The following is a 21,545-nucleotide window of genomic DNA, read 5'->3' as shown; positions in this document are numbered from 1 at the left end:
CCCCCATACAGATGGGGAAAGAAGGGGAATAAAAATGGAGAGGTCAGATGTAGTTATCCGTCTTCTCTGAGGGGATTGTGCCCTGGGGAGCCAGATTTTAAATTTATTTCTGTAAATGAATTGGGTTTGGACAAATTTATCTGAAGACTTTTCTGGCAAGGGCTTGGTGACCCCAGCATGGGTCAGTGAGGGTAGTGACCCCAATATCTTGACAAGATGACCGATATTGGCATCATCTTGACCTCATTTCACTAAACCAAAGTGATGAACAGGGGTGGTTAGAAGCTTACAAAGTTCTGAGTGAAACTGTGTCCAGTAGCTACCCCCCTGAATTTTCTATGAACTCATCCCTCTCCTTCCTGGGGGAAGGCCATGCCTTATGAGTATCCCCTTAAAAAAAAAAAACAGCAAATTTATTGGCAGGTAATATACATACCATAAAACTCACCCATTTTAAGTATACAATTCATTGAGCTTTCGTATGTTTACATAGTTATACAACCAGCACCATTCTCTAAGGTCAAACATTTCCTTCCTGCTGGCAGGAACTCTGAGACCATTATAGACGTTCCCCATCTCACACCCAACCCCATGCAGCCATGAACCTACCTGCTATTTGCCTTTCCTGGGCATTTTGCTTTGATGTAGGTGTCACATCATAAGTATGTTGAGATGAGTTGAAGCCATTTAGCTTCCTTTGGGTGCTTGGGATACCAGACTACTCCCCGACTCCTCACCTCCCCCCCCAATTTCCCCTCCTCCACCCCCCCCCCCAGCAAATAGAGACCAGTTCTCTCATGTTCCAGTTTCTCTGCAAGGTGTCCTTCTGGCACAGGCTGGTTGTGTGACAATAACTTGTGTGCCACAGAACTTCTCACCCCAGTGGCTTGGTGAAGGGCATGATGGCGTTAGCCTGGGGGAGATGGCCACTCCCCTGGACCACCCTGCACCCTCTAGCTTCACCTGGAAGCACATTGCCTCCTAGTGGTCACCCACCTGGCACCAGCCAACTCTGCCCAGGCACCCACAGAGGGTGTGCCCGCCACACCCAAAAATTCCCCAGAGGGGCCTCCCTCCCCACCCCGCTGCCTGGTGGGCTTCAATTTCAGGCCCACAGCAGTTATTTAAAGCTCCAACTCTCTTAGTTTAGTCTGCAAGCCCTTAAAAGTTACTTTGTGTTGCATGGTTGAAACGAATTGGCTGCCTGCTGGCCCTGCCCGTAAGGGCTGCATGTGAGCTCAGGTGCCAATTTAGTTAAGAGCCCAGGGCCCTCCCTGGTGGTGCATTGGGTTAATACGCCTCACTATGAGGCTGTCTGCAGCCTCTGCAGCACGAGTTCGATCCCTGGCCAGGGAGGTGACCCACATGGCGCAGCAGACTTCTCCTGTGTCTCCCTCTGCTCAGCGGTGTATTTCAGTAGATCTGCCTGTTCTGTTCCCTGCTCTGTCTCTGGTAAATCTCATCCCCTGCATCTCTGGCCTGCACCCCAGCTCTTGTATGCATAAATAAATAAATCTTTAAAAAAAAAAAAAAAAAGAGCCCAAAATGGAATGAAGCTGCTCGCCCAGAGCCCACACTGACTTGAGAGCCGGTTCCAAAGGTCAGCGATTTCTCTGTAGGTTGTATGCTAGGTGTGTCCAGGTTTGTTTGGGGAGTTGTTACTGATTTGGTTCCTTCTGCCTGAATCACCCCACCATATACTCAGAAACAGACTTAGGAGAACTGACTTAGTTCTCCTAAGCTGATCTCTGCTCCCTTATCTGCATCACCAGGAAGAGTGGGCTCCATTTACCCTGAGGATCTTCCTTCCTCTAGATCGACCACAGTGGGTCTAAATAGTCTCAAGTCTTCTAGTACAGCATGCATTCAACATCTGTTAAGCGCCTGCTGGATACCGAGCTCCAGCATCCAGTCCTGTCTAATGAGTCTCACGCTTTCCCTCTTCCTGTGCAGGGTCGGCCGACGGCCTGTGCTGCTGTTCTCCATCATCTTCATTCTGATCTTCGGACTGACTGTGGCCCTGTCCGTGAACGTGACCATGTTCAGCACATTGAGGTTCTTCGAAGGATTTTGCCTGGCTGGAATAATTCTCACGCTATACGCATTACGTAAGTGGGAGCCTGCACCACAAGGCAGAGTGTCGCCGAGGTCCTGGGAGGGCTTGGATGATGGTCTTTTGGGGGCACCCATTTTAATGCCTCAAATGTTGCAAAAAAGCTTTGTTGAGTCATCCTGACCTCCGACTTGAGTTCAGGGGACATCAAAGGATTGAAGGGTTGTGTAATTGCTTGCAGAAGGAGGATCAGCCCACAGCTGATGTGGAAGGGCCTTTGCTTTGCTCTGGAATTTTCTTTGTTGACATTCTGTGCACTTTCTAATCCGATTGGAAAGTGAACCAAGTGCCTGCTGCCATGCAGTGTCTGGGTCAGCATTTTGGTTGACTTTAAGAATTTGTCTTCTGTCTTATTTCTCCAAGGCTATGCCGAATACAGACTTTGCATGTGGGCCCAGATGTGGCTCTGCGTTGTCGGGACCTCAATCTAAGCATTGGTACTGAAAAGTGAGTGGTGATATTTGTTAGTATTTGCTCCTTTTAGGGATCAGAAATATTTCCTCCACCGATCTGTTGAATACCCTTTTTGTTGGCCATATTAACTCCCCTGGCAAGTGTGGTTATTATTTTTTTGCAGTTGGTGTTTTCTAGGGCACAGTCACAACCCATAAGGAGAAGAAAGATTTTAAGCATGGAGGTTTTACTTATTTTCCAGTTTTATACTTTTTCATCATCTTGTGAAAGATCCATTAGGAATCTTGCTAGGAACAATGATGTAATCTGTTTTGTCTTAGCCTAGGTAGGAGTCAGTTATAGGCGGAATAGCACTGTCTAGCAGGGTAAATATCAATAGCTCTGTATTCTCTTTAATGTGCATATGAAGGATTTGATAACACTTTTTAAAAATATTTTATTTATTTTTGCATAGAAGGACTGGGGTGCAGGCCAGAGGTGCAGGGGGTGAGAGGATTCACCAAAGACAGAGTGGGGTGGATGTACTAAAATACACTGCTGAGGGGAGCAGCGGACAAGACAGGAGAGGTCTGCTGCTGCATGTGGGTCAGCTCCCTGGCCAGGGATCGAACTCCGGTCATCGCAGTGATAGCGCTGAGACTTAACCCCTAGGTCACCTGGGAGGACCTTAATAACACTTTCAGATAACCTGAATTTTTGTTCTATATTGTAGAAAATAGAAATGTATCGATGTATAGCATAGCTTTATAGGCACAGACGAGGAACGGGCAGAGAAGGGCAGGGTGTGTTCTTTTAAGTCCTCCTCAGCAGTTTTGTCCTCACCATGAACTATAGTTTCTTAAATATTGCTATTTCTACTTTATTTGCATTTACTTGGGAACCCTGTGTCTTGGGTGGCTCTCTAGGAATATATGTACTTGAGCCCAGCAGGTGTAGATGATGGCTGTTTGGAGGTTTTCTTCTTGGACAAGCAACTTGGGAGTTGAGTGTTAACATTTTCAGATAAAATGCCAGTCCATTCTCTGGCCCCACCCACCTCCCTCTGACCTTGCCTACCTTTTCCTGGCTCCACCCACTTCTCTCTGACCCTGCCCACCTCTCTCTGGACGCACCCACCTGTCTCTTAACCTGGCACATCCCTAGCCCCTGCCACTTCTTTGTGGCCCCACCCACCTCTCTGGACCCACCACCTTTCTCTGGCCCCACCCACTGCTGGTCTATGCAGAGACAGTGCCTCCCATTCTTTCCATGGAGGGGACTCCTGACCCTGTTCACCAGGTATATGCATGATCAAGCTTCTTGTCACCACTCTCGGGGGCTCACAGTTCACACGGGAATGCCACAAAAAGGGTTGACTCTGAACTTCAGAAACTCAACAGAGAGTATGACCACCAGCTCACACCCAGGACCTGTCAGAGAATGTTCATGGAAAATTACCTTAGCACAAAGAACACGATGTATATCAGTTCTCTCTTGCATGAACTGGTAACGGTTGGTTGAGGCTTCCCGAGACTCTGAGAAGACTCTGGGCTCACTTCAGGCCTGGGGACGGGACACCTTGATCCATCAGCCTTGTCTGCCCAGAACAGGGTGGGAGTGTCAGGAAGGGTGGGCCTCACAGCTGGCGGTTGCCATCTCTCCAGACTCTCCCTGAATCATGCTGGACCAGAGGAGACCTGACCCGAAGGGCATCCCTCCAACCCCACGTACAGTTGTTTCAATGAACGTTATGATGTCATGTCATTGTCCTATGAAGCCTGCTGTGTTTACTGTAGAAAATGATGCTCAGAATGTTTTTGCATGAGATTACGTAGTGAGCTCTCGGTAGTAAGAAGTTCTCTTACATGTCAGAACCATATGGAGGGTGTGCTCACCCTGCTTGACTTCGCTCTCTTAGGCAAAGAATCATATAACCTGAGCCATACAGCCTTTTTTCTGGAAAGAGCCAAGGAGTAAATATTTTAGGTTTTGCAGTTTTTTTGTTGCAACTTCTCAATTCTGCCATTCTATCCTGAAAGCAGCCTTAAGTAATATGTAAATGAGTAGGCGTGGCCATGTTCCTGTAAAACTTTATTTACCAAAACAGATGGCGGTCAGGTCTGGCCAGCGGGCCCTGATGTCTCCGCTGCTGTTGTGAGTCTCTCCTCCTACCGCTGCCGGGAGGCTGGACAAGCAGCCATCTCCTCCAGCTGCTGTGTGTCCTCCCAAGATGAGCTTTCCGTTCTGGCTTTTCCCTTTTATCGTTGTCACTCTCCTACTTGAGCTGCTTTGTCCCGTTATCCTCCCTGTAATTTGATTGTTTTACTGTATGTATTCGTGTAAGCAGCCTCAAATTTTTTTTGACATAAAGCAGGGCCTCCATAAATAGTTATGTTTTCTTCGATTGGAAATGCAAATCCAACTTCACCACAGACACTATGGCAGTGGAAATTTCCGGGCATCAACCTGTGGTCCACTGTCTGAGCTAATACAGTATCTGGTATAGCAGAATTAACATAAAGCCAGAGGATGTAATGATTACTTGGTGCTCATTGAGACAATATTTAATCAATGTAAATCGGGGTGGGGGAAGTTGGTGGAGAGATAGCAGAAGAGCTAAGCTTGGCAAGGGAGGATCAAAAAAGAAAATGGTGAACAGGGGTTGGGTGGGGTGTGATGGGCTGGCTTAGCCCATCTCTCTGGCGGCCTTGGGAGGAGACAGAGAAGATGCCAGAAGTTGAGCGAGAGGCTCCCAGTCAATAGGGCACTGACTGAATTTCCAAATTAGCATGCTCGCTAGCACTTTCTACACCAGTGATATATGGGCCCAGTTATCACTTAGGAATTTGCCTTGCTTGAAAGAAATTATTGATGGCCTGGGTCACAGGGTCGAAGTGTTTCTGGACTCCAAAGAAAAGTTTACAAATTTGGTACATTGATTATTTAGAAGATACATCTTTAATGGTCCTGATTTTTTTTTTCTCCCACCTTCAACCCGAAGGTTTTTATCTCACTTAATGCATCTGCTGGAAAGGCCGGCACTGTCTCAGAAGAGAACTGGCGATCTCGCTGTTTTCAGTCTTGCAGGTGCTTGGCAGTACAGGCAGGGAAAATAATGATTTTTGCAGATTCTGTTTCTTGTGTGGCTTGTACGCCACGAGGCTGGACTCTGAGTTTTGAGAAATGCTGCTGACAGGGGTAAGTTTTCTGCTTCATGTGCAAGGTTGCTTAAGGTGTTTTTCTGCTTCGGAAGTTTTCTAAAGTACATTCAGGTTAAATCCTCTCCTCTCCTCTGAAAGCTTTTGTTTCCTTCAAGTCACTAAAGGGAGACATTGGTTGTGTCATTTGGACATAAAATAGAGATTACCCGCACCCTCCCCCCTAATCTTTACATGGAGGGACAGTGCATGTTTGCAAGCGAGAGAGAGAGAGAGAGAGAGAGAGAGAGAGAGAGAGAGAGAGAGAGAGAGAGAGAGAGAGAGAGAGAGAGAGTAATGCCAAATGGGTTTGGGGGGACCGTGCAGCATCCACCGCCTGCCTGTGCTGCTAGGACACTGTGGAATATCTATATGCACTTGGGTGACATCAGTGGCTTCGTTGTACGTCTTTACGTCTGGACAAGAAAAGGAAGGAAGGTAGAAATCTTAGCTGGGTAGGGAACCACAGACCTCTCAGAGAAGCCAGCAACCCCGCAATTTCTTATTTATGGATGGAAAATAAAAGTCTATCAAGGAATAAACAAACATCACTTTTCTGCATAGGCAGATGTGATTTGTTGTGGTATAATTCTTTGTCCAAGTAGGATTCAGAATGCCACAGACAGGGGAGTGCAGCGTTCTTTAAGCTGTGTCTTTCTTCAGAAGAGGTAAGCGACAGACTATATTGCTTTTGAAAGCTCTGTAGGAGAGAAATATTTTCTTTTCATCTAAGTCCTATTTTTATGCTTCTCTCCTCATTTGATTTCCTTCTCCCTTTCTTCCTTCAGCAAGCTCCCCAACCCCCATTTGAAATACTCACCCACCCTTCTGCTGGCAGAGAGCACACCTTATGTGACTGGCAAATGAACTTACTTTTTGGCTGGCTTGGGTCTAACAATGAACAATTTTCTTGAAAAATTCTCCCAGAACTTCCCGTTGATTGTAAAGACCCTCCTTGAATGCAGACAGCCTAAATAATTGGGGCAACTTTACATGTAATCAAGGAGTGGCCAGAATTTCACAGGTGACTAGGCTGAGGAAACCGATGACTTTGCAAAATTAGAGGCCAAGTCTTGACTTGGCTGTTCATAGACCCAGGCGAATCTTGTGTTTGCTCCAAGTGGGGTGAGGTTGTCTTTCTCCCCAGTGCTGTTGGGGTGAGAGTCCTGCCGAGGTGGCTGGGTAGTTTCCAGGGTGCCGGTAGAAGGGGCCGTTCCTTTCTCATCGTTGCATATATTTCTGTCCTTTGATGGTCTGAGCAAATATTCCTTGGCTCATATTTCAGTCCACAGGGTGGTTAAGCATCAAAGCTGTGCTATACATTAAAAAAAGGCAAGAGAATGATAGAATCATGGGCTCCAGGAGTTAGTTGTCAAGTTGTGGATGGATGGATGGTCGTGCCTCATGGAGCGTGATGGACTCAGCTGCCTGCTGTTCACTTCCTCCAAGGAGCCACATTTGCATGGCTTTTGGGTGGAGGGAAGTCTCCCTGCACCCTCACCCACTGCCCCTTCTCCCCAACCCCGGCCAGTGGCTGCCGGCCCCCGAGTGATGCCTGGTGCTCCCGGTGGGCCTTCTCCATGGACAGCTTTTCCCCACTAAAGCAAGACTCCATTCACCAAAAGCCTTTGACACATTATTTCATTTTTTTAAAACAAGGTGCAAAGAATTTTGCAGATCAGATTAAAACTTCTCTCCTCATTTAATCTCCACCTTCCCCCTCTCGACCTTCAGCAAGTTCCCCAACCCCCATTTGAAATACTAACCCACCTTTTGCTGGCAGAGAGCACCCCTTATGTGGTGGGCAGATGAACTTCACTTTTTGGCTGGCTTGGTTGGGGTCTAACAATGGACAATTTTCTTGAAAAATTCTCCTAGAACTGCCTGTTGATTGTAAAGACCCTCCTTGAATGCAGACAGCCTAAATAATTGGGGGAACTTTACATCTAATCAAAGAGTGGCCAAAATTTCACAGGTGACTAGGCTGAGGGGACACAGTCAAATGTGAAAGCCGATCAGGGTTTCTCTTCACTAGAAACCTGTTGCTGATCCTGCCGGCAGTCTGTAGAAGCCAAGGAGCAAATGTAGAAGCAAAGTATCTGTCCTGTCCGCCCTTCTTCCTGCTGTCTAGCCCTGAAGACCCCTGGGCTCTGACTGGAGCCCCGTGTGAGCAGAAGCAGCAAGCGGGCAGAGGGAGTGGGGCCTGGGCAGGGCCAAGCTGCCCACCGGGCTGAAAGCCGAGGCCGGCAGGCCAGCAAGTCACCAGAAAATGGCCCAATGACTCATTTTTCTCAAAGTTATACCAATCCTTCCTTCAGCGAAAGGACTGAATCTGATTAAACCTCTCTTCCTGTTTACACGTTGGTCCAAACCAGGTCTGACATAGAGACTTTGTCTTCTCTGAATAAAAATGCAAATGTCTGTCTGTCTATCGGGCACATAAGAATCTGTGGCCTCACCTGCAGGCTAAGAATGGAAATATACAGGCAGAAGAGGAGTAAGTGGCTGTCCAGTCTTCCTCACCCAGGAAGTGAGACAAATGTCTCAGTGAACTTCAAGAGGCCTATTTCTTTGGGTGTTTCAAATCTGGCAAAAATAAACTTGTCTCAAAGTCAGGTGAAAAAACAGCAAAATTTTTGATTTCTGGCATTTAAAAGCTAGAATAGTTGGATGCCTGACCCACTCTGGAGGACGTTCTTAATGTTGTCTGTGCCCCAAAGGATTGGGTTTCTCCCAGACTGGAATTCCAGTGGTGCTGAGAGCTTCCTCTGCAGTGAAGCTATTCTCCACACTCCAATGAATGACCTGGAAATCAGGAGAGCCGAGCTGTAGTGAGAGTTCTGCAGGGGACCCGCCCTGTGATAGCACAAATTGCTTTCTCGCTCAACCTCAGTCCCCCTCTCAGTGAAGTCAGGACACAGGTCTTCAGACCATGGGACCTGGAACCACTTGTGAGGAAAATGGATAGAAGACAAGAGCCATGGAAAGTCTCCATCACAGCTCCCACTTGTCGAATAGTCTGACCTCTGAATTCTAACCTTGACCGGTAGCCTCCTTCAGTGTGGAGGATTTCCTGGTGTGGTGGAGGGGGAGTGTGAAACAAGGGGCTCTTGGCCCCTGAGTCCTGTCCTGTCCCCACTAGTAACTAGAGCTGGCGGGCTCCCCCTCACTCTCTGGCTGGCTGCCGCGCGATGTCTACCAAGGTGATCTGGGAAGAGATGAAGTGATAGGGCAGGATTAATGGTTAACAGCTCCCCTTTGCCACTTCCAGACCCTGCCCACATGTCAACAGCTTCGCCCTTCGGAATTCCCTTGGGGCCCGCTCCAGCCCCTTTCCTGCACACTCTTGCCTGCTGGACTCCTGGGCCAATTCCAGGGATCCAGTTACCCCCTGAAGGATTTTCTTTCCTCATCTGGAAAGTCAGGTGGGGCATCAAGCTGAAAGCAGAGCTGACTAGCAGACAAGGCTCAGGGAAAGCAGGAGAGCAACATTGGACTGACTTTATTTTGTTTTGGTTTTCTCGCTCTTGAGATGAAATAAAAGGGGGAGGAAATAAACCAGCCGCCTTGAAAGCAAGTCAGGAACACCAGGCTTCTTGAAACATCCAAACGTATCTGGTGGGAAGTAAACTCATTACTGCTTTGCCAAGACTCCGGTTAGTGAAAAAATATAATCTTGGCTGAGAGAACAGAGAGAAACTGCTCCGATGAAGCAGAGCCTTGAACCTGTTGCTGGTGCCCATGCTGCTGTGTCCTGCTGTGTCGCCCTGCTTCAGAGAGCTGAAGTCCTGGTTTTTGGCGGTCCTGGTACAGACACAGACCACATCCTCCTCTCAGTCCCTCGGCCAACATTCAAGGGCTCACCAAGGGCCAGGGCACAGCTGGTCAGCTTGCATTCCTGCTGGGCACCCCCAGCAGGTTCCCCTTTCTGCCTGCGGGACATGCAGAGTTTAGTGAGAAAGATGTGGGGACAGGCCCTGCTTGGGCTGAGAGCATCAAAGTCTCCTGAGCCATGAGTTTTGTAGGATCAGGGAGCACAGGTGTTTGCTCTTTGTAGTGGGTGCTCAGAGGCCAGAGGAGCCTGGTACATTCTGGGTACTGTGGGTGATGAGGGATCACAGGAGCCTGGTGCACTCTGGGTACTTTGGGTGATGAGAGCCTGGTGCATCTTGGATACTGTGGGTGACGGGGACCAGCGGAGCCTGGTATACTCTGGGTACTGTGGGCAACAGGGACTAGAAGAGCCTGGTGCATCCTGGGTCTGTGGTTAATGAGGGAGAGTAGGGACTGGTTGGAACCCAGACTCTGGATCATACATAGCAATGTCTGGGAAGGAGTCTGGGACACTGCATAAAGGTTCTTGTCCTCCATGACCTCAGAGTGGTGCTAGGCTGTGAAGGGTCTGAAGAGAGGCAAAACTTCTGTTCAATGCTAGTTCATGGAGGTCACGGGCTGGGTGGTGGACAGCAAGCCAGGGAGGAAGACAGTCCAGACTGGGAAGCTGTCGCTGCCGTATCTTGGTGAGGGAGGAGTAGAGGCCAGTGAGATGGAGCCATGGAGAGGAGCGTCACCAGGAGGTCGATGCTATGGCCTCAGGGACAGAAGAGTGGGGAGGGGACAGGCAGGACCAGGGGCTGGGCTGGGCGCCTGGAAAGCTTTCCCTCCCAATGGCCGGGTGAGGGGTGCGACCCAGGTGTGCTGCCTCCAAATCCTAGATTTTGGAGCTGCCAGCCGTGCCCTTCCCCTGGCAGGAGGGGACGAAGACAGCTTCGGGTTCAGATACAAGGAGCAGGTGGTGCTTTAGGGGCCGCTGAGCAGACCAAGTCAGTCTGGGTTGGCTTTTCAGAAACTCAGGAGCAAGCGGGTCCCTGTGTCCTCAGCATGAAGGTGACAGCTCAAGGCCCTGGAATAGCTAAGGTCTCCCGGAGACTGGGCACCGTGAGAACTAAGTGGGAAGAGGCAGAGCCAGCTGAAGAGATGGGGGGCAGCTGAGTGGTGAGTGGCAAGTCGGAGAGGCTGACGACCAGGTCACTGGGGAAGGCGAGTAAGGGTGTCACTTGGTGCACAACAGGGATTGCAAAATGCCCGCTGGGTCCACCCAGTAGGTCAGAAGTCGCTGGGGCAAAAGCAACTTAATTCCGCTGAGGAGTGAATGTAATATAAATCATTTCAAGCATAGGTTTTGATTCGTGTGTGCCCAGAGCACCACTGTCTTGTCCCTATGGCAAATCTGGTAAAAAGTATCTCGTCTTTTAATTATGTAACGTCACATCTGTCCTTTCAACCATCGTAAGTGGAGTGTGGAGCGACATCAGGTGCACCCTTGTTATCGGGCAAGAACGTGCTTTTTAACTGTGTTCAATGTTTGTTCCAACTGAGTAGAAAGAAGGGGACTAGGAAGGCAAATGAGCCATGACCATTTTTCCTTGAAGCATCCGACACAGAATGTTCTCGTGGTTCAGCAAGGGGGAGCTCGGAACGGGAGCTGAGTGCCAGTGGCCCTTGTGCTCTCTGCCTGATGTGCCGCTCGCACTGAAGCCCGTGTCTGAACACTTGGGTGCCTCCCACCCTCCCCCTCCTCTGCCCGGCACTGGGCGCCAGCCAGGCTCCACACCTGCCAGCTGCAATCTTGGGCAGGGAACGTAAGGGCTCAGAGTCAATGTCGTCACCTCCGAGAGAGGGTGCCGAGAGGGGACTGCCATTGCAGGCCATAGCCACAAAGGTCAGAGAAATGTCAGGGGGGTCTGTGGTGGCACGTGGGCGCCTGTCCACCGGAGGCCTCTGTCCAGCTGTCAGCATCCATCCACGCTGAGTGGTCACCCTTTGCTCTTCTCACATGAGCACCTCCCAGAGCTCTCAGCCAGCTTGGACTTTGGACCAGAGCTGCCCGCCAGCCCAGGTCAGAGGAGAGTAACTAGGGTGGGGTGGGTGGGAGGACCTGCTTCAGAATTGCTTCTCCAGTGATCGGCTTCATAAATTCCCGCTCCTGTAACATCCGGGGATTACATCTTAAAATGGGGACGGGAGAAGACCGGAAGACAAAGGAGCAATTCTCCTGAACAATTCTGTACTGAGGGACTTCGCCTTGCCAGTGCCTGAGTGTTCATCATGCCCAGAATGTTCCGTTCAGTGCAGAGAAAGGCTGCTGAAGAAATAGAACACCTCCAGATACACATTCCAAAAAGCGCTCCCTCTACCTCCCCTAAACCATCAGTCCCTGTTTACAAAGGTGCCTACACTTGTTTTCTCCGTATCTTTCAACGTTAACTCGTGACTCTTGTTCACCGCCCTTCACGCGGCGGCGCTGGCGCTGAGTGGCCGTGTTCTGCTGCCCAGTGTTGTGGCCCTGCCTTCCTGTTGGGAGGACGACAGCTCCTCCTCGGGTCATGATTCTTGTCTGACAATGTCTGCTCTAGGGACAGGCGTTTTCCACCCCTGGCTGGGTGAAGAGGACTGTTCCTTCGGTTTTCGATTCCTCTGGAGAAGTTGTTCCAGTTTGCTGGATCAAGAACCACGAGACCTCAGTCTTTGAAGTGAGGTATCGAACAGGCCTGTGGGGTCCTTTGCTGGCCCTCTGGATGAACACCCTGCCTCCCACCATGAGCCCCGAGTTGAGCAAGGATGTCCCTTCATGACCTTCAGGCTTTTTCCGGTTTGTGAGCACCTGCTGGGCTCTTTCCCCTGGGCCCACAGCCTTCATGGCAGATGGACAACCCATGTCATGGAGACTCTGAGGCATTTGAGGAAGCCAGACTGGGCCCTCTGATAGAAAGCAGCCTCAAGAAGTCTGGGGGAACCCAGAAGGGTTGCAGCCAGGCCAGGAGACCCTCCTAGATTTGGCTGGGCCTCTGCCCTCCAGGAGGCTCTCCCATGTGACCCAGCAGGACAGCTGCCACCGAGGCGCAGACTTCCCCTGAGTCTTCTTTGAGGACACAGGTGGACAGTCCTGAGGCCAGGGAGCTGGGCTGCAGTTTCCCTCATTTCCCCTTCCTGGGGGCCCCTGGTGACAGTATCAGACCAAGGGCTTTGTGTCCCCCAGAGCTGGTACTGCCCCCTCTTCTCTGAGAGCCGAAAGCTGCTGTATCCCTTCCTGCCTGCACCTTTGGGAAGCAACTCCACTTGACAGCTGCGGGTGTCACGGCCCCCCACAAACCATCGCCAGCATGGGGGTGGGGAGGAATTAAGGGCCTACAGTTCACAGAAGAGAGATCTTCCAGTGGTTCCAGGCTGACAAGGACTTCTGACTGTTTCTTCCTGATACCCATTTAAATTGTTCAGCTGCCATCGTTGGGTGTGTGTGTAAAGCCCTGGGTGCCCGAGGTGGAGCAGAATGTGGGGATACACGTGACTTGTCCTGGTTATAAATATTATTGGTATGTCTTGGGGTGGGGATGTGTGACTGTCTATATTGTGTGGGAGGTGTTTGCTGGGAACCCCGCGCCCTTCACCCTGCGGTCACTTCTCACCGTGTAGCATTCTCATGCCTGATGCATGGATTGGTCTGTGATCCCATTATATCATGCCCTTCTAGGATATGTCTTCTGTATTATACACATCACGTCCCACATTTTCTAAGTTCAGGTTCTGTGCTAAGATCTTCATACACATGCACACACATAGATGCACACGTGTACATTTAATTTCTTACACTCTAAAGGAGACCCCGTCCCATTTTGCAGATAAGGAAACTGAGACCTCTGATCCTTTGTCTGCCTCACAGATGGGGCCTTTAAGTAGAGCTGACTTCAGGGGGCTCATATAGTGTACCTGGTGCTGTGCTAAGAGGAGCAGAAGTAGATGTGGGTGCCACTGTACCTCCATTATGCAGGGGGAAACCTGAAGTGATCTCAAACGTCTCCGAGGTCACCTACCAAGGTATAGGGGAGCCAGAACTAGAACCTTGGTCTGTGGGTCCAGGGCTGTGGTTCCTAACAGCCCTCTTTTTTTTTTTTAACCTTAAAACATATTATTGTAGTAGTATTATTATTATTTAAATGTGTACAAATATCCCATAAGAACTCTGCATTCGTTCTGATGACTTCTACATCACAACAAAACAAAAATGTTAACCACATCCAATTTAAAAAATGATACAACCCAAATTATTAGTAGGATTTTGATATGATGAATGATGGTTTTTCCCCCTGCGACAGAATCACTCCCTCATCCTTGTTGGCTGAAATGGCAGAAAGTCATACCTTCAGATTCTATTTCATATTTAATCTATTTTGATGTTGGGGCTTGAAAAACCCCTGTGTGCATGCTACCTTGCCACAGAATTCTGCTGTCGAGATGGCTTTAATAGCTTTAAGGCTCTGCCTGCCCAGGTCCTCAAGCCTGCCCAGGTCCTCCCTCACCTTCCCCACTCGGCCATGAACACCCCGGTTGCTCACTTTAATGGGGCGCCCACTGATGGCTCTGCTACCTGGTCTGCTTCTCTGGAAGATCAAGCAAGATTTGTGGCATGTGCATATTAATTAAGTGGTATTTAGTCCACAAAGCGCCAGAATCAAGCCTAGAAACCTTCATTGTCACCTATTTCCTCCTTCTGCTCCGTGCATGAAGTTGGCCTTTACCACTACGGGGACCCAAGACTGCGTCCTCAGTCGGGGGTCCCGGGCCTGTGCCCCCTGCACACGTGCAACTCGGTTGTGCTCAGGTCACTGTTTAACCTGCCTCAGCGCAGCCGTCACCGTGACACCCAGCTCGGGTGAGGTAGTGAGTATCGGCCTAGACACACTCAAGAGCCGTGAAGACTCACGTTCATGCATCCGGCCTCTTGGCTCATCCAGATGTTGGAGGGGAGGCTTATTTTACATCTACTAAGATTTGCATTGACATGGAACATAAAATTTCCAGAACTCCCAGAGACTGCCAGGAAGGCATCCACAGCTGGCCTTCCCTCCCCCTCCATCCCAGCGTGCTGGTCTAGCCCCACCTGTGAGGCCCCCGCGCCCCTCCTCATGACTGCTCTCCTCAGAGGCCCCTTCCTGGCCCCACCACTGTCCCTTTCACGGCACACCTTCCTTTTTGGCTTTCTGGCTCCTCTTCCAACAGCCTGAGCATGGGGCACCTACCCGAGACTTACCTGAGCCCCCCCACCGAGGAGCCTGGCCAGGTGGGTCACCACTCAGGGCTGGAAAGGTCTCCCAAAGGGCTCAGGCCATGGAGGAGACTGCTTGTCCCATGAGGTGTTTGCACTTACTCCGTTGATGGTGGAGAGCACCCTGGATCTGGCATTGTGTTCTGGATTCTGGGGCGACACCTCTGGAGGGTCGTGCCCTGCCTGGCCTACCAGCTCCCATAAAATAGTTTGTGCGGCATAATGGGCTAATTTCCTCTTTGATGCAGCAGGCACCCCTGGAACAAGTGAAAGGGAGGACTTGCCTCCTGATTTCCACTTCCCGTGAGTGAAGAAGTTACCCCAGCCTCTTGTCCCCAGGCTGCTTGGCCACTGACAGGATGGCCTCCCTTGAAGCCATCACTCAGCTTGCCCACGTCTCACAGGGACTTCCTGAGTCCCACAGAGGTAGGACCTACTGGCCACCTCTAAGGATGAGAGCTAGTATAGAGGTGTCTCAAACATTAAACACGGACATACAACCCCATAATTCTTTCCTAGACATCTACCCCAAAATTCGAAAACACTAATATGAAAGGAAGCTTGCACTCCCATGTTTACTGCAGCACTATTTACAATAGCCAAATTGTAGAAGCAACCTATATGCTCAAAAGCAGATAAGTAGATCAAGAAGATGTGACACATATACACAGTGGAATACTACTCAGCAATCAAAAATGATAAATTCATGCTATTTGGGGCAACATGGATGGAGCTGGAAGAGAGGATGCTCAGTGAATTAAGTCAGAGAAGAGAGAGAAATATGGATGGTGTCACTAGCATGTGGAATATAGGGAAACCAAACTAAGAGTCATAGTAAAGAACAAAGAAGGAAGCACTATGGACTATGGTGGGGGACTACGGGTTATTTGGTGGTAGGTGCACTATAGTGGTGATACCTGATAGGAGTTCCCTAATATTACCTCAATTAAAAATAGAAAAATAAAAGGATGAGGGTTAGAAGGTACACAGGAGCTTGGGGCTCTCAGGGAATGTCAGGTTAATCTGGGATACAGGATCTTGTTCTTTAGCGGAAGTTCACTGAATGGCGGAATGCCCCCCTAGCAAGCCCCAAGTCAAAGTGGGGAGTAGCATGGTGCCCACACCCCTCTTCCTCTGTGCTTGTGACCCCAAGACTCAAGTGTTCTCTGAGCCATCTCTGGTTGGATCTGATTTTCCATTTCCTCGGCGGGGTCACCGCCGAGTCCTTTTTCATGTTCTCTTCAGGGGATAATTGTGCTCTGGCTGTTTTTCCAAGTTCTCCTTTTTTGGCATTTTTCCTTTCTACCTTGTGACAGTAGAAGCGAATGTTTGCACAGTTGGCTTTTTTTTTCTGCCGTCCCTGCTGCACTGCTGTCTGGTGAAGTCGGGGGGAGAGGAGAGAACACCCAGGGAGGGGCCGGGCTGCCCCCTTAGGATGGAGAGACCTCGCTTTTGTTTTGTTTCCAGCCTCCTTTTGAAAGCGAAGGTGAGGCAACTCAGAAGGCCAGAACGACAGTGACTTGTAGGGTAATTACCTTCTGCGAAGTGGGGCGGACATCTGGCCTCTTCAAGTACTGAAAGTTATTATGAACAGCTTATAAACTTGAGCCGGCAGAGACTGGGCAAAGCAGTGGTGACTGAGGCTGGTGTGTGTCTGTGTTGTAAAAGGGAAAATAAAGCTAAAGGGGGAAACCGGCTTTTCTTTTCTCTCCCATTCTCTCTCTCACATGCGATCCTATAGCAACAAGGCAAATCAGTCATCACACATTATTTCTAGAGAAGGTGCTTAGAATTTAGACTAGAACTTTCCAAGACAACTGGCTGCATGATGGAATGTCTTCTCTCTGCCCTGACCAGTGGCCTGACCGGTCCTCACAGCGTGGACATGTGGCTGGTATGGCTGAGGGACTGAAGCTGTCATTTTAGGTTTCATTAATTAAATGTGAATAACACGTGGCTAGTGACTGCTGTGCCAGCGCTGCTACAACCCAGCATGAAATCCTCTCTGCGCCGTTTCTGTCACCAACCTTGACTTCCCAGTCGAGTTCCAGCCTCCTGTCGCCCTCTGCCTGGAGGATGGCCATTTGGATGGCCAGTAGCACTTCGAGTTTGGCGTGGCCAAAATATCACCTCATTTCTCCATCATCCTCAAAGCTACTCCTCCCTCGTCCTTCCAGTCTCTGCAGTTGCTGGAGTTAAGAATCAGAGAGGTCGCCGTTCTCTTTGCCATGACCCTTGATCAGCAGATGCTCTCAGCTCTCCCTCCAGGTTGTCCTGGGCCCCCCAACTTCTCTCCAGGCAAAGCCTTTTCATATCTTGCCTGGTTAACCATGTAGCTTCCTAACAGATCTCCCTGCTTCCCTCTGAAACCTCCATCACTACTCCCTTACAACCAGTGTTATTTATACAGGTCAGCCTTTACACTCGTCCATGCAAACGCTCTGGCTTAGTTATCAATAGCTTCCCTGAGAGACTGGAAAACAAATGACAGGGGTCGAAACACAGTAAACGTTTATCTTCACCGTCAACAGTAAGCCCCAGACCTATGACCCCGGGGCCCCGGACCCTGCCTGCCATGCCAACCCGACCCCCATGTCCGTGTTCCAGCCACCAGAGAGAGGGAAGGTGCGTCATTTCTCAGAAGCCATGGGACCGCTTCTTAGATCCACTGACCAGAATCTTGTAACCGGCCCACTCCCAGTTGCAAGGATGCCTGGGCGAAGTCATCTTTTTTTGTACAGTCAGCAGCCTGCAGGGAGAAGGGCGAAGGGATGGGGGATGACTAGTGGCCTTTGCCACACCCAGCAGCTTCTGTTGTGCAATCCCCGGGGGCGGGTGAGGCTCTCTGTAGTCTGATTCCTGCTGATCTCGCACCAAATTCCAGCCAAATGGACTTGCTGTCTGGTCCTGCATGCTAAGCTTGTTCCTTAGGTCCTTTGTACCAACCTCTCCCTCTACCCAAAATGCTCCTTTCTCATGTCAGTAGACCTGGGCATGTCTTGTCACTACTGATTCTGATATCTGCCAGGCTTCCTCAATGCCCCCATCTACTCATCACCCAAATGATCCCTTCAACCACCTACCCCTCCCAGAAAATACTGATCCATGTGTCCACGCACACCCCCTATCTCCCCGGGCAAGCCCTGCAGGCAGGCCCCTCTCTGTTCTCTCCGAGAGTGCCAGCACCTGGCCCGCCTGGGGCAGGCCGGGCATGTGCTGAGATTAAAGCATTAAAGCTGGGAGGGTTTCCCACATGTGTCACAAAGGTGGTTAGAAACACTGGAGACAATGTGCTGAGCTTTCTTGTGAAGGCCTCGGGAACCAGACAGATTTGGACTGGATGCCAAAAGAATTGGGTGCAATCGAAACAGATGGCCCCACCATGTTCCCTTTTTAATGAGTATAGAATAGGGGGATGGTCAACAATGAGAGAAAATAGTCTTCCTGTCTTCCTCTTCCTAACTCTATGAGGGGGGCATGGAGCTGGCTTTGTTTCCTCTGTCCTGCCCCAGTAGATACACAGTGGGAATTTTTGAGAAGTGAGGATTCAGGAATGCAAGATGGGGGATCCCATGGGGGAGGGCTGCTGCTAAATTTGAGATACTTCTCAGCATTGCCACAAGTCAGGGAGTCATTTCTCTGCATTTTACCTGTGTAGCTCATGAAATTCAAAGAGCAGAACCACCATTAACAGTGGACATTCTGCTTTGCCCCTCCCAGCCTGTGGGCTTTTGGGCCGGAGTCCCCCGTCCGCGGCCTTGACCCCAGTTGTGGCCAGTCAGTGGCCTGATGGATCGCTGGCAGCTTACTCAGGCCCATGGCACTAATGATGATGCTTAGGAAAGAAAGAAGCATTCTGTGCACGCCATATCCTGCCTGGGCATCCAGTTGTACAGACTAGTCTCAGGGATGCCAGTGCCCAGGATGGTGTACACACCAGCCCCCTGATTGCGTCCAGCCTGTGGTATCCGTAGCAGATGGGTGGGGCAGTGCTGCCAGAGTGGCCCCAGTCTTGGGTCAGGTCACTGACCTTGGGCTAAGTCATTCCTTACAAGATATTTAAACTTGGGGGTAAGCTCTAAGTGTACTCCAGAATTCTGGGCCCCCAAAGCAATCTGTTTACTCTGAGGTCTGAGGACTTTTCCTGGTGGGGGAGCCCATGGACCGAGGTCATTGTAGCCATGAGTGGACTTCTTGGCCGGCACATGCATGTAACACTGAACTTGACCAGCCTTGGATGCAGGAAAAGGGAGTGGACCAGGAGAGGCCTCTCTCTCCAGCGCGGGGCATGCCTCCATCCCTCTGCTCTCTTAGAAAGGGGGGCGGGTCTTTAAAATTCAGATTTGTGTGTTCTGAGGCCAGTTACCCAAGATGCACAGTGGAGGTACGTCTCCTGGGCTGTGTCCACTTTCCTGTGAGTCTTCCTCCGTTGTCATTGGATGCAAGGTGGAAGAGGAGGCTGTCCTGCATGGGCTGATGGGGCCACCGGCCTGGGAGTGCCATGCTGGGTGTCTGCTCCACCATCTGGACCCAACACAGAGCTCTGATGCATTCAAATTTCAGCTTGCCCTTTGACCCACAGGTGTTGGTTTTTGAGGACAAGCAACAACAGGTTTGCAAAAAAGAGCAAACAATGGGAGTGAGTCTTCAAATCTGGTGCTAGGGAGGCCCTTGGGCACCAACGGGTGCCATGTATGCTGGGGGTTCCCGCAGCTGCCATCATTTGGAATGAGAACATCAGCTCCCCCGCTGGTGCCTGGTTGGCATAGATTGAATCTGAGGTTTCTATAGGCAGGAAGCTCCACTTATCAGGCCCCCCATCACCCTGAATTTGGACCTTCATAAGGCTGGAAGAGGAGGTGACTGCAGGGAGCCAGTGGGCTGGCGAGGGAGCCCTAGAAACAAATGCTGGGGTTCCATCCACAACACCCTCCATCCTGGTCCCGCCTTAGGCCTGGCCTGACCCTTCACTCCGGACTCATCAGCTTGTTTCTCATCTCACTTTTTCATTCTCTGCATCCACTTTAAAATTGTTCCTTAAGAAACCCTCGGTTGGTGGCATAAGGTTCTGCACCCGTGTGGGAAACAGTGTGGAGGTTCCTCAAAAGATTAAAAATAGATCCACCATGTGATCCAGCATGTGATACCCTCTAAGGTAGCCACCCAAGGACACAAAATCACTAATTTGAAGGGACATGTGCACGCCCACGTTCACTGCAGTGCTCTTCTCAAAGGCCACATTATAGGAACAGCCAAGTGTCAGGATAGAGCAGTGGAGGATGAAGATGTGGTCTCCATACCCAGTGAATACTACTTGGCTGTGAAAAAGAGACGAAATCTTACCATTTGCTGGATCCTGTGGACCGTCTTCATCTGTAAAGCCAAAGAATTGGCTGTCAGGCTCAGCCTGGGCCCTGGGGCTGTCTCCAGCGATGCTCAGCCTGGCCTCTGAGAAACAAGGGCCCTCAGAGGGTCCCCTGCCCCCTGCCTTGGGGGTGGCTGTCGCCTGTGGTGCCAGTCTCCTCCAGGGCACCAAGAACAAAGCCGTCTTAGGGGAATCGTGAGCCACCCGTGACCACTTTATTTTAAGTCACTCCCCAGCTTTTCAAACAAGCAAACTTGTGAGGAAGAATAGGCAGAGGTGTGTTTCTAGAGCCCATTTGCATCGTTCATGGAGGTTGGCTTTGTTTATAAAATCTGTGGCACAAGTGAGGTTCCTCCTCCTTCTCGCTCTTCAGCTCCGAGGCTCATCTGCCTCCCTTGGGTCTGCTCAGGCTGCTTCCACCCGCAGGCCTTCCAGGCTCACCCTCTCCTGTCCCCCTCCAAACCCTCCACACCCAAGGGCGTGCTTGCTGAGCCGGGGAGGTGGCCATGTCTTGTTTCCAGCTGATGTCAAGCTGAGCGTTTAATAAGCCCATGGCACCGGGCAGCTGAAAACTTGGGAGGTGCGTGGAAGGGCGTCCTTCTCAGCACCCCTGGAAGTCTCTTCCTTGTGCCCGGCAGGGGCCGATGTTTAACAAGGAGCTTGGGAGCTGCTCAGATTCAGAGCTGGGCATTTGTTGCAATGTCTCGCCAGGCTCATGGGTGATTCTGTGATGTTCGCTGAGAAGAACAAGGTGACCAAATTCCTCACAGCGTCCCAGCTCCAGTGCATCTCTCAGTCCCGGCCCCAGAGTTTTCTGAGGAATGTTGGTTTTGAGCACGGGGTTGGGTTTTTCATATAGGTGCAAGCAGGGGTATATAGGTGTTGGGAGCACAACCAGTGACCCTGGGCCAAGCGCTGGCTTCCCCCTCTGATGACTTCCCTGCAGAACCAAGAGCCTCTTAAGGAACCTAGACTACTATGTGCAAGAGCACAGGGCAGGGTGAGCCGATCACAGACTCAGTGGCTGTGGTTTCCGTTAGGACAGCCATGCTTTGAAACTATTTTGTTGTGATAAAATATGCACAGTATAAAATTTACCATTTTAACCATTTCTAAGTGCCCAGTCTGGTGGTTTTAGTACTTCCCCAACTGAAACTCTATCCCCATCAAGCACTAACTCCTTATACCCTCTGCTTCAGCCCCACCACCCACCATCCTCTCTGAATATGAGTTTGACTACTTGAAGCACCACATAGAAGTAGAATCTTATAGAATTTGCAACTGTTCTGACTTATTTCACTCTCAGCATAATGATTTCAAAGTTCATCCTCATTGTAGCTCGAGTCAAAATTTCCTTTTTTAAGGCTGAGTAAT

The 21,545-nt window shown here is 50.3% G+C and overlaps 1 protein-coding gene across 2 annotated transcripts in view; it reads left to right on the top strand.

Annotated features, from left to right (window-relative positions):
* The window catches only part of SLC22A23 (solute carrier family 22 member 23), a gene marked incomplete at its 5' end in the record, with an annotated part of 145,609 nt that overhangs the window by 39,650 nt on the left and 84,414 nt on the right, over positions 1-21,545 (top strand). For both annotated transcript variants that reach the window (XM_084228920.1, XM_084228919.1), the window contains one exon: positions 1,954-2,108. In XM_084228920.1, the coding sequence (XP_084085046.1) occupies positions 1,954-2,108 (155 nt within the window). The remainder of the gene's footprint in view (positions 1-1,953; positions 2,109-21,545) is intronic.

Source organism: Talpa europaea (assembly GCF_964194135.1).
Source record: "Talpa europaea genome assembly, chromosome: 2".
NCBI classification, from domain to species: domain Eukaryota; kingdom Metazoa; phylum Chordata; class Mammalia; order Eulipotyphla; family Talpidae; genus Talpa; species Talpa europaea.
Note: the sequence above shows the minus strand (reverse complement) of the source record. Positions and strands in the feature narration are given on the sequence as shown.